General features: G+C 42.9%; 1 protein-coding gene across 5 annotated transcripts; it reads left to right on the forward strand.

Annotated features, from left to right (window-relative positions):
- The first annotated feature begins 1,205 nt into the window (after positions 1–1,205).
- On the forward strand, positions 1,206–23,461 carry Ppp2ca (protein phosphatase 2 catalytic subunit alpha). Of its 5 annotated transcripts, XM_063268417.1 has the most exons (8): positions 1,206–4,007; positions 14,875–14,948; positions 15,974–16,183; positions 18,282–18,455; positions 18,972–19,061; positions 19,458–19,619; positions 21,025–21,143; positions 22,626–23,461. In XM_063268417.1, exons 2-8 carry the CDS (start codon positions 14,898–14,900, stop codon positions 22,696–22,698), a joined length of 879 nt encoding a protein of 292 aa, XP_063124487.1. In that variant the 5' UTR covers positions 1,206–4,007; positions 14,875–14,897; the 3' UTR covers positions 22,699–23,461. The 5 variants fall into 5 exon arrangements, with proteins under 5 accessions (XP_063124487.1, XP_063124490.1, NP_058735.1 ...); NM_017039.2 differs by lacking the exon at positions 14,875–14,948 and having other exon boundaries at positions 3,709–4,007; XM_063268418.1 differs by lacking the exons at positions 1,206–4,007; positions 14,875–14,948 and adding an exon at positions 4,232–4,631.
- The last annotated feature ends 974 nt before the right edge of the window (positions 23,462–24,435 follow it).

The following is a 24,435-nucleotide window of genomic DNA, read 5'->3' on the forward strand; positions in this document are numbered from 1 at the left end:
TGGGCAGGCCCAGTTGGCCAGAGCACTGCAGGCTTTTTCTCCTGAGCAGGCCCAGTCAGGTTGTTGGCTGGAGTTTCTGAGGCATAGGAGACGTAGGTGCAAAGAACATATTATCCTTTTTAGGTGTGCTGCTCTTTTTAGATACAGGATTCAGAGCTAACAGGAACATGAGCCTGACAAAATGTATTAATTCTTGGATTTATTCCTAAGTAACTGTCACCATACAACAGGTCTCCTGGTGATGAGGGAAGAGAGGGAGTCTCTTTTGTTCTATTTCTACTTCTCTTTGCTTGAATTTCCTCTGCCATCTTCATTTCCTTCTATGATTTGATCATACATGATGTTTTTATATACCTGAGGGACTTTAATGGGCAATAGGCAGAGCTAATTCTGGAAAGCCAGGGCTACACTGAGAAACCCTGTCTTGAAAAACCCAAATACATATAATCATATATTTATATATTATTAACAATGTTTTAATGATGTATTATTTTATATACTATCTAATGTTTGTTTAATTATAATATATTTTAATCTGTTTTATATATTATTACATGCATTTTTATATACTTACATGTGGCATATTTATATATATGATACTGGGTGTGGTGGCTATGCCTCTAATCCCAGCCCTCAGAAGCAGAGGCAGGCACAGCTCTGTGAGTTGTGGGCCAGCCTAGTCTACACAGTGAGATCTTATTGAAAGAAAGAAAAAGGAATGAAGGAAGGGAAAGAGAGAGCGGGGGTTGGGAGGGAGGGAAGGATGTCCTCCCTGGCTTGGCATCTACAAAACAGGGATTCAAACCCAAGCCCATCGACATTTCTCACATTCCTCTGCTTTCTGTGACCATTGGCTTCAGTCAGAGAACGAGAGGGATCAACAACAAAACTAATTTTAGTTAGAATGCTGGCAAAGTACAGCTCAGTCCTCCATGTTTAATGTCGATGTAATATCTTGGTTAAGAGTGCCTATTATAAAGCTATTTGCTCCAGGTTATCCTCCTCCTACCCCGCCCCATTGTCAGATGTCTTTTATTTATAGCTATGTTTAAACATCCTGGGCAACAGACTCACTGTACCCAGATTTGTCATCTGAGCAATGGTCCTCAACGTTGTCTTAAGAACTCTTTTGGTTTTGTGTAGAAGTTAAAAGGATAATTCTTTTTCTTTTTAAGTTATCTTTTGGCTTTCAAGACAGGGTTTTTTTTTTTTTTTCCTTTTCTTTTTTTCGGAGCTGGGGACCGAACCCAGGGCATTGCACTTGCTAGGCAAGCGCTCTACCACTGAGCCAAATTTCCAACCCCTCAAGACAGGGTTTTAAACACTAACCCCACTTGCCTTAGACTCATTGTGTGGCCCATGCTGCTCTTGAGATGGAAGCAATCCTCCTGCCTTATCTTCCTTTGTGCTGATATTACAGACATGAGGTAACACTCCAGGCCATTTTAAAACTTTTGTTCCAAGTATTCATCAGCTCTCAAATTGAGTCAGTTGGGTCAAATTGGTTAAGACCCAACTTTCAGATCCATTTATTATATTGAAGTTCTACACAGTGTGAGAGCATTTGGGGTTTCTGATAAGGGAAAAGACATCCTGATTAGCATAGTTCTGTATTGTTTATGATCCGGTATGCCTCACTCTACTGCCCGAATGCTAATAAGAGCTTCCTAGAAGTCATTCCTTAAGAAGTTGCAGCATTTAATTGTTTGGCAGGATATCTAAGTACATATAATTATATCTTCCCTCCATTTTGTGAGGGTGATGAGCCAAGTAACCTGCATCAGGAGAAATTAATGCCACCAGCAAGGAGAGCCTGCCGAGAGCTAGCACTTTAGAAGAACCTTCATTATAGAACCTTAGCATATACAGTGGGCGGTTAGTACTTTTCAATCTGCCAAAATAGCATCAGCCCTGTCTTTGCAGGTGAAAAAATGCAGGCAGAGGGATGACTACTGATCCTCTTCTGTATTTTAGTAGCTGTGTGACTCTGGTTGAGACCTTGGCAGTATGAAGTTCTCCGTCCTGACCAGTATCTTGAAGAAGCCTCTCCCCTTTTGTGTGAGCCTGCCTTCTTCCTTCCCTTCCAGACAGGACCAGTTCTTGCTGAGTACAGGGCAATGGAGAAGAATAAGGCAAGGCAGCACAGTGAACATGGCTTTAACTATGGGCACCAAACAGTCATTTCTTTATTCATCTCGCACAGTCTCAACTCTTACTCCTGTTTTTTATTTGGAGTTGTTCGATGCAAACCAGAGTCAGAATTTGAGCTGAAAGGACTGGCTGAACAAGTATGTAAGGAGGCTTCTGGAAGAGTAGATCTCAGGTACTTTCTTCCGGAACACTAGTGGGAGGTACCCACTAGAGACAGCAGAATTGGTCAAGCCAGTTCTTCTGGCCAAGCAGGTTGTCCTGGATAAAAGAGGATTCTCATCAGTGCCATTTGTGGATGGGGCCACTGAGGCCATCTAAAGCTTGTGGGTCAGGGTGTCTTCTGAACCCTCTGAGCTGTGTCTTCTCCAGTGTGTGACAGGCTTGACTTTCCCACAGTAGAGCTAGATCAGCTCTTGCCTTGACCTTCATGGATAACTATCCTTTGGCTTCTATACCTCTCAAACTATGGAGGAAACCAGTGTATTCCATCCATTCCATTTCCAGCCAGGAAAGTTCAAGCTCCACCTGGGCAGCAGCCCCTTTTTGCTGCATAACCCCTCTATCCCCTAAGCATCCAATCTGGTCAAGAGTTGACGCTCTGTACAGCTAAGTATCTCTTCAAATGCAGACAGTGCAGTGTGAACACGTTTCACAAGCCCCAGAAGAGATTTATAACCAGGTCAAAGGCCGATCCTTAAGAATATCAGCTTCCTTTACAGACCACGCAGTAGTTGCTTCTACCAGCATCAGAACACAGCCCTGGCTTGTTCTTCTAGAAAGCAGGACAAGATTGTTTCCAGTGGGCACAGGACTCGGAGGAAAGTGCACACTAGGGGTGCAGAAGGCCACATGAGAGGAAGCTAGGCTTGGGATGAGGCCAGGATCGAAGGCCTACTTCGGCCCCGCCATCGTGCAGGGACAGGTGTGTGCTGGGGGTGTCAGGTGCACGGGCGACACATCCCAGCAGGTAAACCTTCCTTCGCCTACGAATGACCTAATTATAGGAGCCTGCAATGGCCAGAGGTGGAGAAGGTCACTCCAGGCAGCCTGCCACTAAGAGTCGGTTCTTGTCCCCAAAGATGTGGGGCTCCCTTGCGGTTCCCATGGCTGCTGGACAAAGCGCCTTAAGGTTGCTTTTAGTCATCAGGCTGCCAGACCCCGGGCCACATCTGAGAAGTATCATCCAGCGGCCTTCCAGAAACAACAGGTCAAAGGGAGCCAGACCTCACCTACACGGACTGCTCATGCGCCAAGTCTGCGCAGGCGCCCTGCTGAGCCTGGGGCTCCAGGAATACCGGGGTACGCCGCTTCCAGCACTGCGCTTGCTCCGACTCGCTTCTTCCCTTCCCCCCCGCCACCCTCCCCGCGGGAGGACCACGCCCCAAAAGCGAAGCCACTTCCTTTGGCAGTCAGCTTCGCTGCGCCTGCGCCTGGGCTCCACAGTGCGCAGCTCTGGGTCCCGGCCCCACTCCGTCGCCCTCCCCGCGGCTCCCTGACGCCGGCGTGACGTCACCACGCCGGGCGGCCGCCATTACAGAAAGCCGAGTCCCGAGCTAGGGCGAGCGGAGGAGGAGGCACAGCGGCCGGCGGCCGAGCACTGCGGAGCGAGCCAGCGGGCCGGCGCCAGCGCCCAGCAGCCGCCTGGGGCCGCAGGAAGCACCCCGGGGAGCGGCGGCGGCGTGTGCGTGTGGCCCGGGTGCGGGCGGCGGCGCGGGAGCAGCGCAGAGCGGCAGCCGGTTCGGGCGGGCGGCATCATGGACGAGAAGTTGTTCACCAAGGAGCTGGACCAGTGGATCGAGCAGCTGAACGAGTGCAAGCAGCTCTCCGAGTCCCAGGTCAAGAGCCTCTGCGAGAAGGTGAGCTGCTCTAGGCCCAGGTGCGGCCTCTGCCCGGGCCTTCCTATTAGGAGGCCGCGGGGACGGTGCAACATGGCGGCACGGAGACCAGACCCCTCGAATCTAGCAGACCGGCGCCCGGCGCTGCCTGCGGCGACTCGCAAGGGACCCGGCGCCCCCCGCCTCCCGCGCGCTGATTGGATGGCGCCGCCACCGCGGCCTAAAATGGCGCCGCGCGCCGGACTCCGGGCTTCGGAGCCGCCGGGCCGGGCCCGGCCCGGCACTGGGAAGCGGGGCGGTCCGGACCCTTCGTGGCCCGGCCAAGGACTGGCAGTACTTTGCGCCCGGGAACGGGTTCCGGACTCCTGGAATAAAGGCATTGCGCTTGCACTCCGGCTTGCTTCATGGAGCGGGCGCTGCCCTGAGGGTCCCCCACAGGCGGGCTTGTAGGCCAGACCCCAGCGCCTGTGGAAAAAGGTCACATCGCTTTCGTGTGGTTTTCCACACGTCGGCTTCCTCAGAGCCCTGTTTAAAGTGTGTGTTTAACGATTATGAAGGTAGTCAGTAACCCAGTTTCTACGAAGGTCATAGTGGTAGTGAAGAGAGGAATATAAAGTTTTCATAGTTGGACAAATGGAGGATTTGGTGAGTCATACTACATGAAGAGCTTTGGGATTGGAAATCCAGTGTCACTTTAATTTATGATGTATATGCTGACTCAAATTGGGTAGTGTGAAACCCTTCTGTGTGTAAGTACTTGGCATGGAGCCATTTATTTTTAGAATGAGCAACACAAACGGGAAGAGAGTCAAATTTTTTATCCTCTCTGGTTGCAAAAGTTTCTTGGATTGTATTTTTGTGACTACAAGCAGTAGTAGAAATCCCCATATTGGCCGATTTTTCTATTTCAGACATGATGTTTAGTCCACTCCTGGAAGTGATAGTATCTCAGGTTATCTCATTCCTTTGGTTTCCCCCAAGAATTGGGGAAGCGAGTTGTTCAGCTGCCGGGTCATGTTGTATTTTTGAAGTCTTAATTAGTGCAGTTTTCTACTAGAAAAATGTTCGTCTCCATTTTAGCTTCTCTTTTCAGAGTTAATTTAACATCTAATTTTAGTGGAGAATTAAGGATTATGTTAGTAATTTGTGTTAGCAGGAAGAATTTTTGGAGCACAAAGAATGCTCATTTCTTTGTGGTTTGGTGTAAAAAGGAGATTCTTGAGTTTGAATATTTTCTGATGACACAGTTTTTCAGAAAATGCTGAGAACGATTGAGGTTTAAGCCAAATGTAGGTTTATCCCTTCCCTCCTTCTCTCCCAAGTATCTGGCTGCCCTGGTACTGGTTATGTAGCCAGGGTAGCTTTGAACTTGTGACATTCCTTTTATCCCTGCTTCCCAAGTGCTGGGATTACGTGTGTGCGCTATACCATTCAAATGTCCCACTTGAATCTCTAGTGTTTTGATCTTTGTTTCTCACACATCAAACAAGGTTGGTTTTTTTTTTTTTTTTTTTTTTTTTCTCGGAGCTGGGGACCGAACCCAGGGCCTTGCGCTTCCTAGGTAAGCGCTCTACCACTGAGCTAAATCCCCAGCCCCAAGGTTGGTATTTTTAAGGTTTAGAAATAAGGCTTTTTAAAAAATTACTTAGTAAATATTGCCAGGTCTTAGTCTCTAATTGCTGACTCGGAGTGTAGGGCTTTATGTGAACCTTGGATGACTAGTCATTTGTGTGACCACTCATTGGACTGTTAGACCCAGACACCATTACTTTTCCTTTCCCAACTGAGTAGTCCTCGTTTCTGTACTTAAAGATAGTTAAAACACATACTCCAAGATTGTATGCTCTTATGAAGGCACCCAGAAAACAATGAAGAATACCTGGTACATTTTCTCAGGGAACTTTTTAACATAGTTGGAAAGACTAGGCTGGCATTGTCAAATTGATACTCAAAGAACAGTGGTTCTCAGCCTTCCTAATGCTGTGACCCTTTAATACAGTTCCTCATGTTGTGTTACGGTGACCCCCATCCGTAAAACTATTTTGTTGCTACCTCATAACTGTAATTTTGCTGCTGTTCTGAATTGTGGATATCTAGTGTGCAGTATATCCAGTATGTGGCCCGTGTGAAAAGGTCGTTCAGGCTCCCCAGAGACCTGCTCTAGAGTCACCTGGATAGGAAGTCTCAGGAATGTTCATCTAAGTCAGGTTGGCCTCTGAGCATGTTTTAGGAGCATCTTCATTTATGTTGAGATGGGAAGATACACCCACTGTAGATGGCACCATTCCCTAGATGGGAGGGAGGGGTATTCAACCGTGTAAGGGTGGAGGGTGAAGGAATATCCCTATGGGAAAAGTCTCCAGTGCCCTGAGTTTGACCCTTTCCTTATAGAACCTACATGGTGGAAAGAATGTACTTCAGGTTGTCCTCTGAGGCATACACACAAGTAAATGTAACAGTGTAAGCATGCATGCCTTCATTGCTGTGTTTCTGATGAGGTGATGTGAGCACCTCCCTCAAATTCCCTGCTGTGATGAACTAGGGCTGTGAACTAAAACCTGTCTCTTGAAGCCAGGCATAGTGGTGTGCCCCTTTAATTCCAGCATTCAGGGGAATCTCTAATCTACAGACCAAGTTCAGGGATAGCAAGGGCTAAACAGAGAACCCTGTCTCAGGATGGAAAAAACAAGACTAAACTAGCTGCTGAAAGTTATTTTTGCTGGAGTGTCTTTATTCCCAACAGGAAACTAAACTATGGAAATGAGTAGGACACTGACCCTCAAGTAGGTTTGCTTTGGGAGAACTCTAAGACACTACATTCTGAGATGGGGTGAGGGCTGAAGTTTAACAGCATTTTCACATCTTCCTGAAACTCAGATGTGAGGCTAGTCAGCTTAGATCTCTTTTTCTCAATATGTATACATGTTAGGATTTTAATGTATGCATGTCAACAGTAGCAGTGTTGCTTCCAAGCAGAAAAGATCCAAACTGGGGTTTGGGGATTTAGCTCAGTGGTAGAGCGCTTGCCTAGCGAGTGCAAGGCCCTGGGTTCGGTCCTCAGCTGGGGGGGGGGGGGTCCAAACTGCATCATAACAGTGGTGAGCGTGGTTTTCATGTTGCTGACTCATTAGAAATAAAGATGGCCTACTGTGTGTGCACCTTGCTGGGGTTTTGGGTGAGCCCATGCAGTTCCATCTTAGGCACAGTTCCATTGACAGATTGAGACGAGTAAATCTACCAACTTGCTGAGTATGGTCATGTGTGCTTATAATTCCCAGCACTCTAGAAGCTGATGCAGGAGGATGGCCAAGAGGCAGATGAACTTCCGTGAGTTCAAGGCCAATCTAATCTATATAGTAAGCTCTAGGTCGGCCAGGACTTGGGAAACAGGTAGGCAGATCTTTGTGCTAGAGGATAGCCAGGGTTACATTAGAGAGGTCCTGCCTCAAATATAGACAGACACTATGAGGTCATTTAGTTTAAACATTTGTTACTTGAGAATGGAAAAAGGAAACTTCTTGTTATTGATTTGATAAGCTGGTTGGTTGGTTGGTTGGTTTGTTTGTTTGTTTGTTTGTTTATTAATGAGACAGGGTTTTTCCCTGACTGTCCTGGAACTCACTCTATAGACCAGGCTGGCCTTGAACTCAAAGATCTACCTGCCTGTTTCCTAAGTGCTGGGATTAAGGACATGTGTCATCACCACTCATTGTTAAGCTAAACTTTTGACCAAGTTTGCATTCTCTCTTTTCTTTTTAAGATTTATTTTGCCTGTGTCTATGTATGTGCACCATGTGCATGCCTGGTCCTCTTGGAGGTTGATAGGAATTATGGATGGTTGTAAGCCACCAAGTGGGTACTTGAAATAAAACTCAGGTCCTTTGCAAGAACAAGTGCTCTAAACTGCTGAGCCATCTCTCCCACTACCAAGATTAAGTTCTTATATAAAGTAATATATTTATTAATTTAAAAGGCTGTTTGGCTGTTTCCATAGCAGTAGTTAAAATATTAAGGACATGCGGGAGAGGCATGCTAGATTGTTTTCCTTATACTTGGGCATGGTTACTGTTGTTTGTAGATACAAAACAAGGACTTGGAAAGGTTAAGTGTCTGGAGTTAGGTTCCTTGGGGTAATGACTTCTAATCCCAACGCCCCCGTCTTGCTTTCAGAGCCCTGTTGAGGTAGTAAGGGAGAAAGGTGCATGTAGATTGCATGTAGATTGGTCCGGCATAAACCGCATACTTGGTGATTCTGTAAACTGAAGCATTGTGTTCCTGCTGCTGCCGGGCTCCATTCATGTCATATAGTGTTGTCCCACCTCTCCTGAAAACAGTGATTCTTTCATTTTCATGTGGCTAGCTTCATTTGTCCCTCAGATAAGATTAGGTGTGATGAAAATCATAGGGCATTTTATTTGTCACATAATATAAATTATAAAACATTCTAATAAAGGTAGGTGTTTTGTTGATTTTTTTTTTACCATAGGCATTTATAAAATGCTATTCTTTTAATCTCCAAAACCTCCACATACCTGTGAGTGTGTTCCGTGTGCTGCTGACAGAGTGATGTGGCATCTAGGATTAACTGAATGAGAACTATGTTCACATGCTGGTTCTTACGTCCTCCCTGCTCTCTGCTGAAAGTTCATAATTCTGTCTAACTACTTACCATGAAGGTGGATCTTGTGTGGTAGCAAGAATAATGGGCCCTTTAGAGTCCCAACTATTCAGAGGTGAGGCAGAAGGATTTGCATGTTCAATACCAGCCTGAGACCCTGTCTCAAATGAAGAGAAAGCTAGGGATGTATAGTTCAGCCATATAGCACCTGCCTGGCCCTCACAAAACCCAGCCGCAGAAAGAGGGAGTGACCCATCCTATAGGAATAAGTGTGACAACATTCATTTCTATATTGTCTGATAAATCAACATTTGTGTCATGTCAGTTAACAGTGAAGTATCCTTTTAGTGTGTAGAAGTAAGCACAGAATTGCACGTTGAGTCTTGTGAGGGGACCAGCAGCACTTTGTTGCTACTATGATGTTCATTCTCTTTCGTTCGTTCGTTCTTATTTCCTTTAAAAAAAATAAGAAATCGTCTTTGGAAAAGCCATCCTCTTATTCCTTTGCTGTGGGCTGAACTGGGTTTAGGAGGGGGAATGTTTTGTTGGTGGTGTCATTGTTTAAATAGCTTTCTTTATAGGAGTGGGGTAGGGGGAAGAAGAGAGAGCTAGAAAACTGCCAGTTATGGGGGTGAGAGGTGACTTCAACAATCTGGGATCAACTGCTTCATTTCTTCACAGTACAGTGGTTTTACCTATTTATTTTTATGTATTTTTGAAATTTTTTAAAAGATATATTTATTTATTAAGTACACTGTAGCTGTCTTCAGACACGCCAGAAGAGGGCATCAGATCCCATTATAGATGGTTGTGAGCCACCATGTGGTTGCTGGGATTTGAACTCAGGACCTCTGGAAGAGCATTCAGTGCTCTTAACTGCTGAGCCATCTCTCCAGCCCCTTTTAATTTTATGTATGTGAGTATACTGTCTATGTCTTCAGACACACCAGAAGAGGGCATTGGATCCCATTATAGATGTGAGACACCATGGAGTTGCTGGGGATTGAACTCAGAACCTCTGGAAAAGTAGTCAGTGTTCTTGACCACTGAGCCATCTCTCCACCCCTATGTATTTATTTTTTTAATTTGTTTATTTTACATATATGAATACACTGTAGCTGTCTTCAGACACATTGGAACAGGACATCAGACCCCATTACAGATGGTTGTGAGCCACCATGTGGTTGCTGGGAATTGAACTCAGGACCTCTGGAAGAGCAGTCATCCCTCTTAACTGCTGAGCTATCTCTTCAGCCAGGTTTTTTACTTATTTATAAAGTTGGGTTCTATATTGGAAGGGTGAACACAGTGGAGAGAGTATGTGTCTGAGTCCTGGATATTTGAACTAGTTGACCAGTTAGCTGGTTGCTCCTCCATCCTCTCTCCTTCCTGTTTATAGGTGGAGGTTTTTTAAGTCCATATTTTATGTTTTCTGGTTAATGATTATCTTGCAGATATCTTACCCTTGTGTCGGGACAGAGCAAAAGGCTGCAGCTTTGGCTCCAGACTGCCCCAGTAGTTTACCTGGATAGGGGTACTTGGGAAGTTGAGTTCACAAAGGCTCTGCAGATCTGGTTGTACTTCTGTTTTGTGTTCAGTTAGTTGGTCAGCACCTTAGGCCTTCACTGCTGAATTTTGTCTTCATGGCATACCTCTACACAGACTTACTAGTTTAACTTTTCACTCTAAATAATAGTAAAGTTTCAGCTGTGTGGTGATGCTTACCTTTAATTCCCAGCACAGCTTTTGGAACCAAGAAAGAAAGTTTTGTTTATAGGGCATTGAAGGTAGAAGTTGGTTCTCTACCTCTGCCAAATGGGGCCCAGAGGTTGAATTGGGTTTTCCCAGGCTTGGCAACAAAAACCCTTACCTGCTGAGTTATCTTGCCCTGACAAACATTAAAACTAATGTTAGCTTTTTTACGTGATTGATGGTTAATGTCTCCTTCTAGAGACTGCCCAAGGGCAGAATCTGAGAAATACAGAATGTCTATAATAAAGCATATTATTGACCGTCCAGTGAGCTGTATTGAATTTCCCTCCAGAGCATATCTTGGTTATGAGGCAGCCGAGCATAGCTTTCCCTTGGTGGGGGTTTGGCCCAGTTTCGGATTTACTGCTTAGTTGGGCCTTGGTGTCCATAAGGAGCACAAGTGTGTTAAGGAGAGCTTGATAATGGTGGTCTACTGTGTGCATGCTTGCTCCTTCTTTGGGGCTGTTCTGAGGGTGTTTGGCTACCTATAAAAACTATATCTTCGTGGGCTGCTGGAAGGTAGGGGAAGGTGAGAGATCCACATGGTTGTGGATATCTCAGCACTGCCTTTTTGTTTTCAAAGCCCTGGATTTGGTTTCTGGGATGGCAAGAACAAGTTCTGTTGCTTTCCTTGTCATTTTGATGAATAGCTGGAGTTGGGGTCATGTGCTTCTAAGTCAGCCAGTCTTAAAGATTTATTTATTTTATGTGAATACACTGTCACTGTCTTCAGACACACCAACAGAGGGCCTCAGATCCCATTACAGATGGTTGTGGCTACCATATGGTTGCTGGGAATTAACTCAGAACTTCGGGAAGAGCAGTCTTAACCACTGAGCCATCTTTTCAGTCCTCGGCTAAGTATTTAGGAAAGAGGGTGACCTTTTCTATAGTATAAGTTAACTAGAAATGACAAAACTATCTGCCTATCAAAGAAATGATGAGTATGTGGTCGGGGTTTTATTTTATTTGTTTGCTTTGTTTTGTTTTTAAATTATTGTCTTTGAACAATCTGCCCTGGATGGGTTACAAGGTCTACTTCACACAAACAAGCCTGCTTTTCTGTCATCTTATTTGATGGTTGGAGTGGCCCATATTTAAGAATATCCAGTCTATAGGTAACGTATAGCAGGCTGACAATAAGGTCTTGTTTAATAGACTGTTTCTAGTTTTAACCTTATTATAGGGAGTTCTATTAATTTTTTTTCTTGGAATTGAATGTTCAATCTTTGTTATTTGAATTTCAGAAGGGTTCTGATGACTCAATTGTTATGGTACTAAATTACATTATTTTTTTAAACTTTATGGGTTTTGTTTTATTTTTGTGTTTGTTTGTTTGTTTGTTAAGGTTTCTCTGTGTAGCCCCAGCTGTTCTGAAACTGTCCTCAAACTCAGAAGTTCACCTGCCTCTGCCTCCCAAATGTTAGGATTAAAGGGGTTTGTTGTGTTCATTTCTCTGTTTGTTATTGTAAGTGTTATCAGCAGAGAAATTTGAAGGCTGGGGTTTTGTTTTTCCACACAGGGTCTCTACTATGTAGCTCTGACTGCCTTGGAATAGTTAAATAGACCAGAATCACAGAGATCCATCTGCCTCCCCCTCAGTGTCTGCATCACCACACCAGCCTGGGCAAAATGTTTTGGTGGAAGCAAAAGGGGGTTCAGTGAGGTGGCTCAGAGGTTTAAGGTGTCAGTTACGAAGCCTGGCTGCCTACTTTGATCCCAGGCAACACATGATGGGAAGAGAGACTTCCATACATTGAGTGTTGAATGCATGCTTACCATGACTCACAAGTGTGTCTCCCCCCTCTGCTTCTACTACGTAAATGTGATAATTTTTTTAAAAATGCTTTCTTTTGCTTTAGGTACAAGAGTAAAAATGGTAGTGTGAAAATGGACCATTTTAAACACTCCAGTGTTATAACACTAATCAAATTATTTTGAAAAGTTCTACCAAATTAAAAGTTGTATTATATCCAACTTTGAAAGCAGATTGATGAAGGCCTACAGTCTGTCTGTGGTTGGTTCCATTAAGGTCTGTAGAGGCTGGGTGGGGTAGTTCTTACTCTTAATCTCAGTACTGAGCAAAGGCTGAATTGGAGGCCAGCCTGGTATACATAGAGAGACCTTGACTTAACAAAATAAATAAAACTGCTGGGCACCACTCAGGAGGTAGAGGCAGGCAGATATCTTGAGTTTAAGGCAAGCCTGGTTAGTCTACCAAGGGAGTTTCAGGACAGCCAAGGCTACACAGAAACCCTGTCTCTAAAAAACAAACAAACAAACAAACAAACAAACAAACATACATACATACATACATACATACATACATACATACATACATAGTGTAAAGGTTTGAAAGATCATGAAGGTTCTTCAGTCCAGCCCTCGGACTCATGTCTCTTAGTTTTCAGTGCACAGTAGTATCTCTATAGCCTTTATTGTCTTGACATTTAAAGTGATCTTAGTGTTGACAAATTGACAAGATATAAAAATCACATATAAAGCCAATTCTTTGTAAGTTTGCTCTTTTGTTTTTGTGTATCTAGCACTAAAGAGATGGCTCAGCAATTAAGAACACTTGTTGCTCTTCCAGAGGCTCTGATTCAGCTCTCATTGTCTATGTCTGGTGGCTCACAGCCACCTGTGATGTGACTTTAATTTCAGTAGATTTGATGCCCTCTTTTGGTTTCTGTGGATATTTATACATATGTGGCATACAAACACATAAAAATACACAAAGTTTTTTTTTCTTTTTAATGCGCATTGGCATTTTGCCTGCATGTATGTCTGTATGAGGTATTGGGTCACTTGGAACTGGAGTTAGAAACAGTTGAAAGCTGCCGTGTGGGGTTCTGGGAATTGAACCTGGATCCTAGAAGAGCAGCTGACGCTCTTTAACCATTACTGAAATGATCTCTCCGGCCACATAAAAATCTCCTTTTTTTTTTTTTTTTAAAGCCATATGTTATTAAAGTGTGCAAGTACATCATCAGGTTTGGTAGCAAAACTCCTTTACTGCTAAGCCAGCTCTCCAGCCCCTGTTAAAACTTTTTTAATAGATGGCTTGATTACATCTGATATATACCACTACTTTTTCCTATGTTAAATCATTACTGTTTTCTGAAATTTGGCCAGGGCAGGAAGAGAAAGACCTAACTGACTTTCTCAAATTTACTTACTGTTTAAATTTTTTTTTTAATTTGCTGGGTTTTTTTTTGTTTTGTTTTTTTGTTTTTTTTTTGTTTTTTTTTTTTTTTGTTCTTTTTTTTTTTTTCGGAGCTGGGGACCAAACCCAGGGCCTTGTGCTTCCTAGGCAAGCACTCTACCACTGAGCTAAATCCCCAACCCCTTAATTTGCTGTTTTGATCAAATTCAGATTATTGGAGTTAGTGGTAAGCACTTTTATCCTCTAAGCCATCTTGCTGGTCTTAACTTTCCCGGATTTAGAAGTTAAAGACTTTCCCATAATGCTCATTCTTTTCATTTTCACTATGATAGTGCTGACGTTAAACATGCAATTTACTGGACAACATGAGTAAGTATCTGCTCCTGAGAATAGAGCTCTAGATGGTACGTGTAGGAACAAATCCTAGGAGACATATTGCTGTGACCTCATTGTACACCTCCTTTGACTGTAGTTAGGGAATCTCTATATTCACCAAGAATTCAATGGGGTCTGAATCTGCATTAAGAACTGGGAGAGGTGGGGTTGGGGATTTAGCTCAGTGGTAGAGCGCTTGCCTAGGAAGTGCAAGGCCCTGGGTTCGGTCCCCAGCTCCGGAAAAAAAAAAAAGAACTGGGAGAGGCATGTTTGTTTAAAAAGTAGGCTGCCAAAGACGTTAGTTCTAGAGGCAAAGGAAACTACTAGTTTCTGTAAGCAACATGTGTGACAGGTTTAAAGTTGGAGAAAACACCACAAAATGCCACTGGTGGTTATTTCACCTCGAAAATGGTTGTGATTTATAGGGATATTTAGTGTTGTGTGTGCCTTTTAAAAACAAATACATCCTTTTTGGCTAAGAAGTATTTCTTTTAAATTGAAAATAGTCTTCTAATCTTGGAGGATATCTAGAAATAGGCTCCCCAAAATCTTTGGAGAGTAAAAAATAGTAACTCTTCAACATGATTGTATTTAGGATAGTATGGGTAGATTGGGGGTGGGGGAGCCCTTCAGTATTACTGACAGACTCCATTTTCAAAGATTGCAGCTTTAGGGAATAAAGCAGAGAGACCTGTGTCTCAAACGTGTAACTCAGGTTTCCTTCATCTTAAACTGTGCTAATGTTAAATTGTTACCAGTAGGCATCTTTTTTCTCTAAGTGGGGTTTGGATGTTACTTTTGACAGAGGATCTCCATAAGTAATCGTCCAGGCCGGCCCTCACTGCTGGAATTATGTATAGGATAGCTAAAGTTCAGTATGGGCAATTGGTTGCATATCTAATTAAAATGGTCTGCCTTTCCTTCCTCATACTCGGTCTTGTTTGTTCAGTCTGTTCTCTTTTTTCTCCCAACTACAGCCTTTATCTTCTTTGCCGTGGGAATGACCCGTTTGGCACACCAGTGTCTAGCACGGGGTGGAATCACTCAGATGGTATAAAATAGAATTGTCTTCTAGCATACATTTTTAGCATACATAGTTGTCTGTTGACTGAACGATAGTTTCTAAATGTAGCAGCCTAGAATGTATGTATGCTACATTGGATATTTTAAGATGAGAACTTTATATTTCTTTATAAAGAAATAGAATGAAATGGGGGGAGGGATTAAATGTCTTAACCTCCAAAAAAATCCAAGACCAGGAACCCTGAAAGCCTGAGCAGCTAGCATTAGGTGCTCTTTTTCTCCCCCTCCTTTAAATTAATTTACTTACCTGTATGTATTTCTCTGTGCCACTTCTGTGCAGTGCTCTTAAAGGCCAGAGTAGCTATTGGATCACCTAGAACTACAGATAGGTGTGAGCAACCATATAGGTGCTGAGAATTGACTTTGAAATCGCAGCCAGTGAGTCATCTCAGCCCAGGTCTTGTTCATTTTCCTTGATCTTGTGTGGATGCTACTGATGTCTTCATTATTCTATTGAGATGGAAATTTGATAGCCTTTACAAATTGATGATGATCGCTGAATGTAATCTTGGTACATAGTCTCTAGATGTCCACTATAAGGTAGCTAATGGATAGAGTGTAACCATATATAGCCAGTTGGCTAGTGAGATGACTAAGTCCCTTGCCAGCAAACCTGAGAACCTGGATTTGATTACTAGAACCCACATAGTGCGCACAAAGTGTAATTTTTAAAATTAAAAATGATGGGGCTGGAGAGATAGCTTAACAGTTAAGAGCACTAACTATTCTTCCAGAGGTCCTGAGTTCAATTCCTAGCAACCAACCATATGGTGGCTCACAACCATCTGTAATGGGATCTGCTGCCCTCTTCTGGTGTGTTTGAAAACAAGTGTACTCATGATAACATAAATAAACCTTTTAAAAATAAATATAATTTAATTAAAAATGTTGATATCATTCTTGTGTTGCATATTTTACAGGTTCTGTTTCTTGAACAGAAACATCTTTGTTTGTGCCATTTAATGTATTGCTTTATTTTTTCTTCATCTGCAGGCTAAAGAAATCCTGACAAAAGAATCTAATGTTCAGGAGGTTCGATGTCCAGTCACTGTGTGTGGAGATGTGCATGGGCAATTTCATGACCTCATGGAACTCTTTAGAATTGGTGGTAAATCACCAGATACAAATTACTTGTTTATGGGAGACTATGTGGACAGAGGATATTACTCAGTTGAAACAGTTACACTGCTTGTAGCTCTTAAGGTAAGTTTACTTTTTTTGTTTGGGCCTTTTGAACTGGGTAAGAGCTGAGATGTTCTTCTCCTACCATGATTTATAGATTCATCTGAATCTTAATTTTAGAACAAATTTCCACATTTAGGAATGCAAAATAATGTGTCCACGTCTGCATTTGGAGCTAGGAAGATGGTTCAGAACACAGTGCAATGGGATACCACAGGAGTGAGTTAGTTAGTTTGTTTGTTTGTTTGAAACAACCTCAATGCATAGCTCTGGCTGTCCTGAAACTCACTATGTAGACCAAGCTAGTCTCAAACTCAGGGTTCATAGCTTGCCTCTGTCTTACAAGTGCTGTGATTAAAAGTGTGCACTACTATGTCCACCTGGGTTGTTTTTGTTTTTTGTTTTTTGTTTTTTTTTTGTTTTTTTTTGTTGTTGTTGTTGTTGTTTTTTTTTTAAGATTTATTTATTTATTTTATGTACAGCATTCTGCCTGCATATGTTACTGCAGGCCAGAAGAGGGCACCAGATCCCATTACAGATGGTTGTGAGCCACCATGTGGTTGCTGGGAATTGCACTCATGACCTCTGGAAGAGCAGTCAGTGCTCTTAACCACTGAACCACCTCTCCAGCCCCAACCTGGGTTTTTTTAAGTGTTAGCAGCCCGACCAAATAGAAGTTTTAGTTTGGTACATTGGCTATGGAAGTGCTGTAGCAGCTGCCTTGACGTATTAGGAGGGTGTAACCAGCCATGCTGGTTGTATCATTTGACAGTCCTGTGAGAATTCTACTGAGGAAGAATTAAGAGGAAAGGATCACATTTCTGTGAAGAAAATATATTGCCTTTAATATTAGAAAAAGAATTTGATTTAAATGTCCAGAGTGAGCAAAAAACTAAATAGTTTGTTCTCATGGAGTAATTTGCAGGCATTACACATCACCTAATAGCATCTGCCTTAAAGTGTTACTTGGCTTTACCTCAGGAGGGAAAAGCTATACCCTTTTTTTTTTTCCGGAGCTGGGGACCGAACCCAGGGCCTTGCGTCTGCTAGGCAAGCGCTCTACCACTGAGCTAAACCCCCAACCCCCTCTATACCCTTTTCTAGGCAACATTCTCATTTTTATCACAGAATATTCTGAACAAGAAACTTGCTGTCAGTGATTAATATTAGAGAAGCAGTTTCAGCCAGAACTGTCTTTGATTAGTATCTGAGTTGCATCGAATTATTAAGTGGAGAGTTCTGAGTAGATGGTGGGCAGTTTGTGCAATGACTCCAGATACCCTGAAAGAAGCTCAGCGTCATCCACTCGGTGGAAGGAAAGGGCTCCCTTTAAGAGGTCATAATACTACTTCATATACCTAGCTGATCTCTTAGTTCAGTGGTAGTCTGATCCAACGTAGAAAGCACTCATCAGCCAAGACTCTATGGTGAGACCCTGTCTCAAAAAACAAACAACAACAACATACTCTATGTGCCAAGGACTAAGAATGCATGCATGGTTGTCTTCCTAAATGTCATAACCCCAAATCCTAATTCCCTGTACACCAGAGTGTGACTGTCCATCTATAATTCTAGCCCTAAGGAGGCAGAGACAGGAATCCTGACACTCACTGATCAGCTAGCTTAGTCTAATGAGCTCCAGGCCAGTGAGACACTGTCTCTAAGGAGGTAGGTGGCCATTTCTGAGGATGGCACCCAAGTTTGTCCTCTGGCCTCCAGGTGTGCATGAACATAGGGAAGAAGATGGGAGACTACATGGAGAAAGCAGCTGTCTATAAATGAAGAAGATCCCAGCTCTGCTGACACCATGGAGGACAAGCACCCCTGTAGTGTATGAGCCCGCTCTAAGACTAATGGCAGCCTTAGCAAATGAACACTGGGAACGGTTGTCCGATCTTAAGTGGTGTCTGAACAAATGCATCAAAACAGATCCTTGGCTTTAATTAATTTTAAAAAAGCTTATAATCTAATTTCAGTTCATCGAAGTTTAGAGATATGTACTTCTTAATCCCTCCTTTTCCTCTCAATTGGAACTCTGGATTCCCCTATAGTTTTATGAAATGTCTATTGCCTTTTTTTTTTCCTTCAAGAACTAGCATCTGTGGTTCGTTTTCCTTAGGTTCGTTACCGAGAGCGTATCACCATACTCCGAGGGAATCACGAGAGCAGACAGATCACACAAGTTTATGGTTTCTACGATGAGTGTTTAAGGAAATACGGAAATGCAAATGTTTGGAAATACTTCACAGACCTTTTTGACTACCTTCCTCTCACTGCCTTGGTGGATGGGCAGGTGTGTGTACCATAAAACTCACTGCTGGTGTCCTTTCTCCAGTCATCTGCTCTCTTGGCGTTTAGCAGGCACCAGTTTTCCATAGTGACATCTGTATCCCTTTGGGATACTTTTTAGTAAAACTGATAATCTTTTTTCTATGTGCTGAACTGTCAGGATAGGATCATGGGGGTGGAAAATGTAGTCCGTTCAGCCTTGGGGGCGTTTGCAGAGGGATCTGGGAGATATAAGGGATTGTTTGCCAGCCCTGAGTATGCGGATGACTGTCAGTCTCTGGAGGGACTGGGTAGCTAGAGAAACACTTTGTCGAAGGAACCTCAAGTGATGATGGTTGGTCAGGAACAAGAAGACACAATTGGTAGTTGGGATTGGGACAGAACAACAGCCAGTTCTTCAGAGTTCCATCCTCAGTGAAGCGGAGAGCTTAGAACTGATGTAGCTAAAATTTGGGGGTTCCTGCTAAAGTGTAGTCCAAAGATTTTCGGTATTGTCACCATTTGTAATCAATCTTTTTAGATCTTCTGTCTACATGGTGGTCTTTCACCATCCATAGACACACTGGATCACATCCGAGCACTTGATCGCCTACAAGAAGTTCCTCATGAGGTATGACTTTGATAAATTCTCAGAAACTCTTTAGGAAGAACAAAAATTATTTAGTTATAGCATAATTTATCATATGTTGACTAGTGTTTTCAAAATGAAATTACATCAGCCCCTTACCATTGCTCATTAAAATTAAGAAGATTTCCTTGTCATCACCACTACCCATCTGTCTAGTAATGAAATTTGGATACACAGGCAGATGAGACAAGCTGTTGAGCGCGCTGTGCCTTGTGGGAATTGCTTTTCATTTCAGAGATGCCCTAACTGCAAAATTCAAGCTGTGTTCAGCAGGCATACTCAGAATGTGATTTTGTAGAGTGTTGTTGCTTCTGGTGAATTATCAAATGAAGATTTCCACATTTGGAAGTCAGTTTATAACGTGTACCTGCCTTTTAGGGTCCAATGTGTGACTTGCTGTGGTCAGATCCAGATGACCGTGGTGGCTGGGGGATATCTCCTCGGGGAGCTGGTTATACCTTTGGCCAAGATATTTCTGAGACATTTAATCATGCCAATGGCCTCACGTTGGTGTCCAGAGCTCACCAGCTGGTGATGGAGGTATGTTCTTTTCTTGAAACCTGTCAAATTACTTGTGGTACCTGAAGGAAAGGAGTTCCTTTCTGTTACCGTCAGTGAGATATTCTTTATTCCTGAAGAGTCAGCCACTGAGCTAAACCCTCTTAAGTCAAATGAAAGTCAGGTCTGTGGTTGATAGTGGGCATCCACTTACTGTTTCTTCAGGTTCTTAATAACTCAGGGGACTTAATGATGTGATGATGAGAGGGTGAAGATGTGGAGCCATGGAGAAGGGTATAGTATATTGTGGTGGCTTGTTCCACATTTATCTAGTATGTCTCTGTGTAGGAAAAGAAAGATTAAAATGTTGATGTTCTTTGGATAACTGGCTTGTATGTGATTTAAAAGAAGCCTTTGCTCTGGTAGGGTTCTTACCTTGAAACATTGGCTACCATACTTTGAGAATGAGGAAATGGAACATTCAAACTATGGCGGTGGGCAATCTCTTGTGCTAGAGTTTGTTGCCAGTACTGGTGGTCAGCCAAGCACAGTGGTGAATGCCTTGTTGGTTCATTAGTTAGCTAGTTTGCTGGTTGGTTGGTTGGTTGGTAAGGCTGCAGCCAAACTGCCTTGTAATCCAGACCAGCCTAGACTGCAAAGTGAGACCCTATCTCCAAGAACAGTTCATTTTAAAACCAAGTTTAAGGTCTGTCTTAGCTAGGGTTTTACTGCTCTGCAGACACCATGGCCAAGGCAACTTTTACAAGGACAACATTTCATTGAGGCTGGTTTATAGGTCCAGAGGTTCAGTCCATTATCATCAAGACAGGAACATGACAGCATCTAGGCAGGCATGTTGCAGGAGGAGCTGAGAATTCTATACCTTCATCTGAAGGCTGCTTCTAGAATACTGGCTTCTAGGTAGCTAGGATGAGGGTCTTAAAGCCACAGTGAGTGGCACCCCTACTTGAACCAGTCCACACCTTCTACTAATGCCACTCTTTGGGCCAAGCATATGCAAACCATCACAAGGTCATGTCAGTGAGAGACGAGTTTATTTATAGTTGCATTTGATGGATAATATTTAAGATGATTTGGTTGGTCTCCATGTAAACTAAGCTGGCCTCAAACTAGAGATTCACCTGCCTTCTGAGATTGAAGGTGTTTGCCACCATTCCTGGTTTGTTTTTAAATGCTTAAAACAAGACAAGACAAAACAAAAATGGAGCTGGAAAGATGGCTTAGCACTGGCTGCTCTTCCAGAGGTCCTGAGTTCAATTCTCAGCAACCACATGGTGGCTCACAACCATCTGTAATGGGATCCGATGCCCTCTTCTGGTGTATCTGAAGACGGTAACAGTGTACTTACATAAAACAAAAAAAATTTATTTTTAGCAACACCTATGTGGGTAAGTAGGTAATTTTTTTTCTGTCTCTTTTTTTATAGGGATATAACTGGTGCCATGACCGGAATGTAGTAACAATTTTCAGTGCTCCAAACTATTGCTATCGTTGTGGTAACCAAGCTGCAATCATGGAACTTGATGACACTCTTAAGTATTCTTTGTAAGTATCTGCTCTGAGCTAGCTCTGTGTTGTCCAACTCTGCTTAAACCAGAGCACTGGTTGACTTTTGACTAAATTTTTGTGGGAATGGATCTACACATAACAGAAACTAGTTTCTCTTGATTGGAGCCTGGTATGAATTACCAGGTCTTCAATTTTTTGTTTGTTTGTAACAGGGTCTCTATATAGCTCTGATTGTCCTGGAATTCAATGTGTAGACCAGGCTGGCCTTGAACTCACAGAGATCCATCTGCCTCCCAGTTGCTAGTACAAAAGACCTATGCTACTACACTCATCGATCTTCCAACTTTTAAACACATATTTTTACTTTAAGTGATCTTACTATAGAAGGGGCCCCAATGTGTGAAAAAGTAACCTTGCAGACTAAAGTTGGCTCTTTTTGAAGTACAGTTATAACCCATGTTCAAAGCTATAATCTTAGCGTTTGGGAGACTGAGGCAAAGGCAAGAGGGTTGCAAAGTTAAGGACATCCTTGTGTCTGAAAACAATGTAGGAATAGGGGAACAGTTGTTCAGCCTATAGTCCTAGTTTATAGTCCACCCTTGAGGGAGGTTGAGGCTGGAACTAAAAGTGCTCCTCAAATAACATCCACAGCCTAGATGTAATACTACATTCCACCTGAGACAGGGGGGTTTCTATAGAGTTCCAGTGGCTTTATCAAGAAGCCATGACTCGGGTTGGGGATTTAGCTCAGTGGTAGAGCGCTTGCCTAGTAAGCGCAAGGCCCTGGGTTCGGTCCCCAGCTCCGAAAAAAAAAAAAAGAAGCCATGACTCAAAACCAAAAGGCAAAGCTGGTGTGTGTGTGCGCCCTTGCATGCTGCTGCTGCTGCTGCTGTTCCCTTAGCCTTCTTCATTCTTAAACAGGTAAACAGGTCAGGGCTCCCCGCCTAGGGAATGGTAACAGCCACAGCGGGCTTGGTGTTCCCGAACCTGGTAAGACAGTCTTCCACACACATGCTCACAGGTTAACCTGATTTAGATAAGTCTAGTCCTCAGTTGGAACTGTTCCCAGATGATGATTCTCTGTGTCAGATTAACAATTAAAACTAACCGGGGCTGGGGATTTAGCTCAGTGGTAGAGCGCTTACCTAGGAAGCGCAAGGCCCTGGGTTCGGTCCCCAGCTCCGAAAAAAAAGAACCAAAAAAAAAAAAATTAAAACTAACCATGTGTGAGCAGCAGTCCCTGACCCCAAAATAAACCAGCAACTTGAAACAGATTTTGCTATATGGTTTTAGTCAGCCCAGAGCTCTATCGATCCACTGGGGCCTCTGCCTGCCAAGTGCTGATGTTAGAGCTGTGCCCCAGTATACCTAGCTCTATTAAAGTTGGATTCTATTCTTTTAAAATATATTGAAACTGGATAGGGAATAGACCATAAAAATTGAAAAACAGAAGATCTTAATTTTAATAAATACATGAGTGTCTTCATAAAAACAGTGAAATCGTATTTTGCTTTTCAGCTTGCAGTTCGATCCAGCACCTCGTAGAGGCGAGCCACATGTCACTCGTCGTACCCCAGACTACTTCCTGTAATGAAAGTTTAACCTTGTACAGTATTGCCATGAACACCGTCTGTTGACCTAATGGAATCGGGAAGAGCAGCAGTAACTCCAAAGTGTCAGAAATAGTTAACATTCAAACTTGTTTCCACACGGACCAAAAGATGTGCCATATAAAATACAAAGCCTCTTGTCATCAACAGCCGTGACCACTTTAGAATGAACCAGTTCATTGCATGCTGACGCGACATTGTTGGTCAAGAATCCAGTTTCTGGCATAGCGCTATTTGTAGTTACTTTTGCTTTCTTGAGAGACTGCAGATCTAGGATGTAACATTAACACCTGTGAGTCCAGTTGACTTCCACTTAGCTGTAGCTTACTCAGCATGACTGTAGATGAGGATAGCAAACAATCATTGGAGCTTAATGAACATTTTTAAATGAGTACCAAGGCCTCCCCTCTTGTTGTGTTCTTTCAGGGATACTATTAATTTAATTGTATGATTTCTCTGCACTCAGTTTCTCCCTTCTCAAATCTCGGCCCCGCGTTGTTCTTTGTTACTGTCAGAAAACCTGGTGAGTTGTTTTGAACAGAACTGTCTCCCTCCTGTAAGATGATGTACTGCACAAGTCACCGCAGTGTTTTCATAATAAACTTGAGAACTGAGAAAGTCAGGTTTGAATTGTATCAGTGGGCACGACTGGTGCTGTTTATTAAACAAGATAAATCTATTGATCAATTTCAGAATTTGTAGAATTCCAGGTAAAGAAAAATAAAGATCAAGGCCACTGTGTAACCTCTCTGGCAACTCCTTGGTGTTCTTGAGAAGAACTTGGGGACTTGTTTGACAGACTGCAGCTTGTCTTGTTGCTGGCCTGCGCTTGTGAAAGGAAATCTGTGCTGCTTCAGTAGGACTTGATTGTTAAACCATAGAACTTGAGAGTTATGTGTTTAGGATTTTACTTAAAATGGCATGTTTTCAGGTAGAACTTAACAAACTAAATGATGTGTCTAATTAGTGTAGTTTCTGGTTACAAAAATACTGCTATGTATATTTCATGGACTCTTTAAAATGATTGACAGAACGGTAAGTTCTTAGCAAACATTTGTACATTTCTTGTCAAGTCATGTGATCTTAGAGTTAGTTAAACTTGTCTCAGATAAGCTGCTAGGACCTTAGCTTGTGTTCCGTGACTGGTAACTGAGTGACGCCGAGTAGAAAGGAAGCTGACTTGGGATTGTGTTTCTTCGTCCCAGATCCGAGAGTGGAGCCTGAGCGCCAGTGCTCAGCAGTGATGAGTTTTCCTTTCTGTTCTTTGACTTGGCTTAAAACCGAAGACAGTTCTTCTGCGGGGACTGAATATTTGCTATTTTAAGCTACCTGGGCAAACATCAGGATGCTTGATGATTACTGTGTGAGTGTAGTAAATAAATGTTTCCTTGCTTTGTACTGTGTTGAATTTGGAACCAACAGTGAAGTTACAACACTGCCCTGTATAAAGAAGCTGGTTTATGGGTTCATTTTTCAAATCAAAAGGCCCTTAGTTTTTCCAGGTGTCTCATTTTTATTCTTTGCTGAGTTAGAAGAAACACATTCTCCAGCCTGTTATTTTCTTCCTGGCCAAACAAGCAAAATCTATGGACAACGATTTTTTTTTTTTTTTTAAACTATGGTGGGTTGTGGGAAGGGCAGGGGGCAGGGTCTTGGTGTGGTTTGGAACTTGTTATAGGCCAACCTGTCCTGGAACTCATGTGTGATTCTGCCTGCAC

The sequence above is a fragment of the Rattus norvegicus genome, chromosome 10 (assembly GCF_036323735.1).
Source record: "Rattus norvegicus strain BN/NHsdMcwi chromosome 10, GRCr8, whole genome shotgun sequence".
NCBI lineage: Eukaryota > Metazoa > Chordata > Mammalia > Rodentia > Muridae > Rattus > Rattus norvegicus.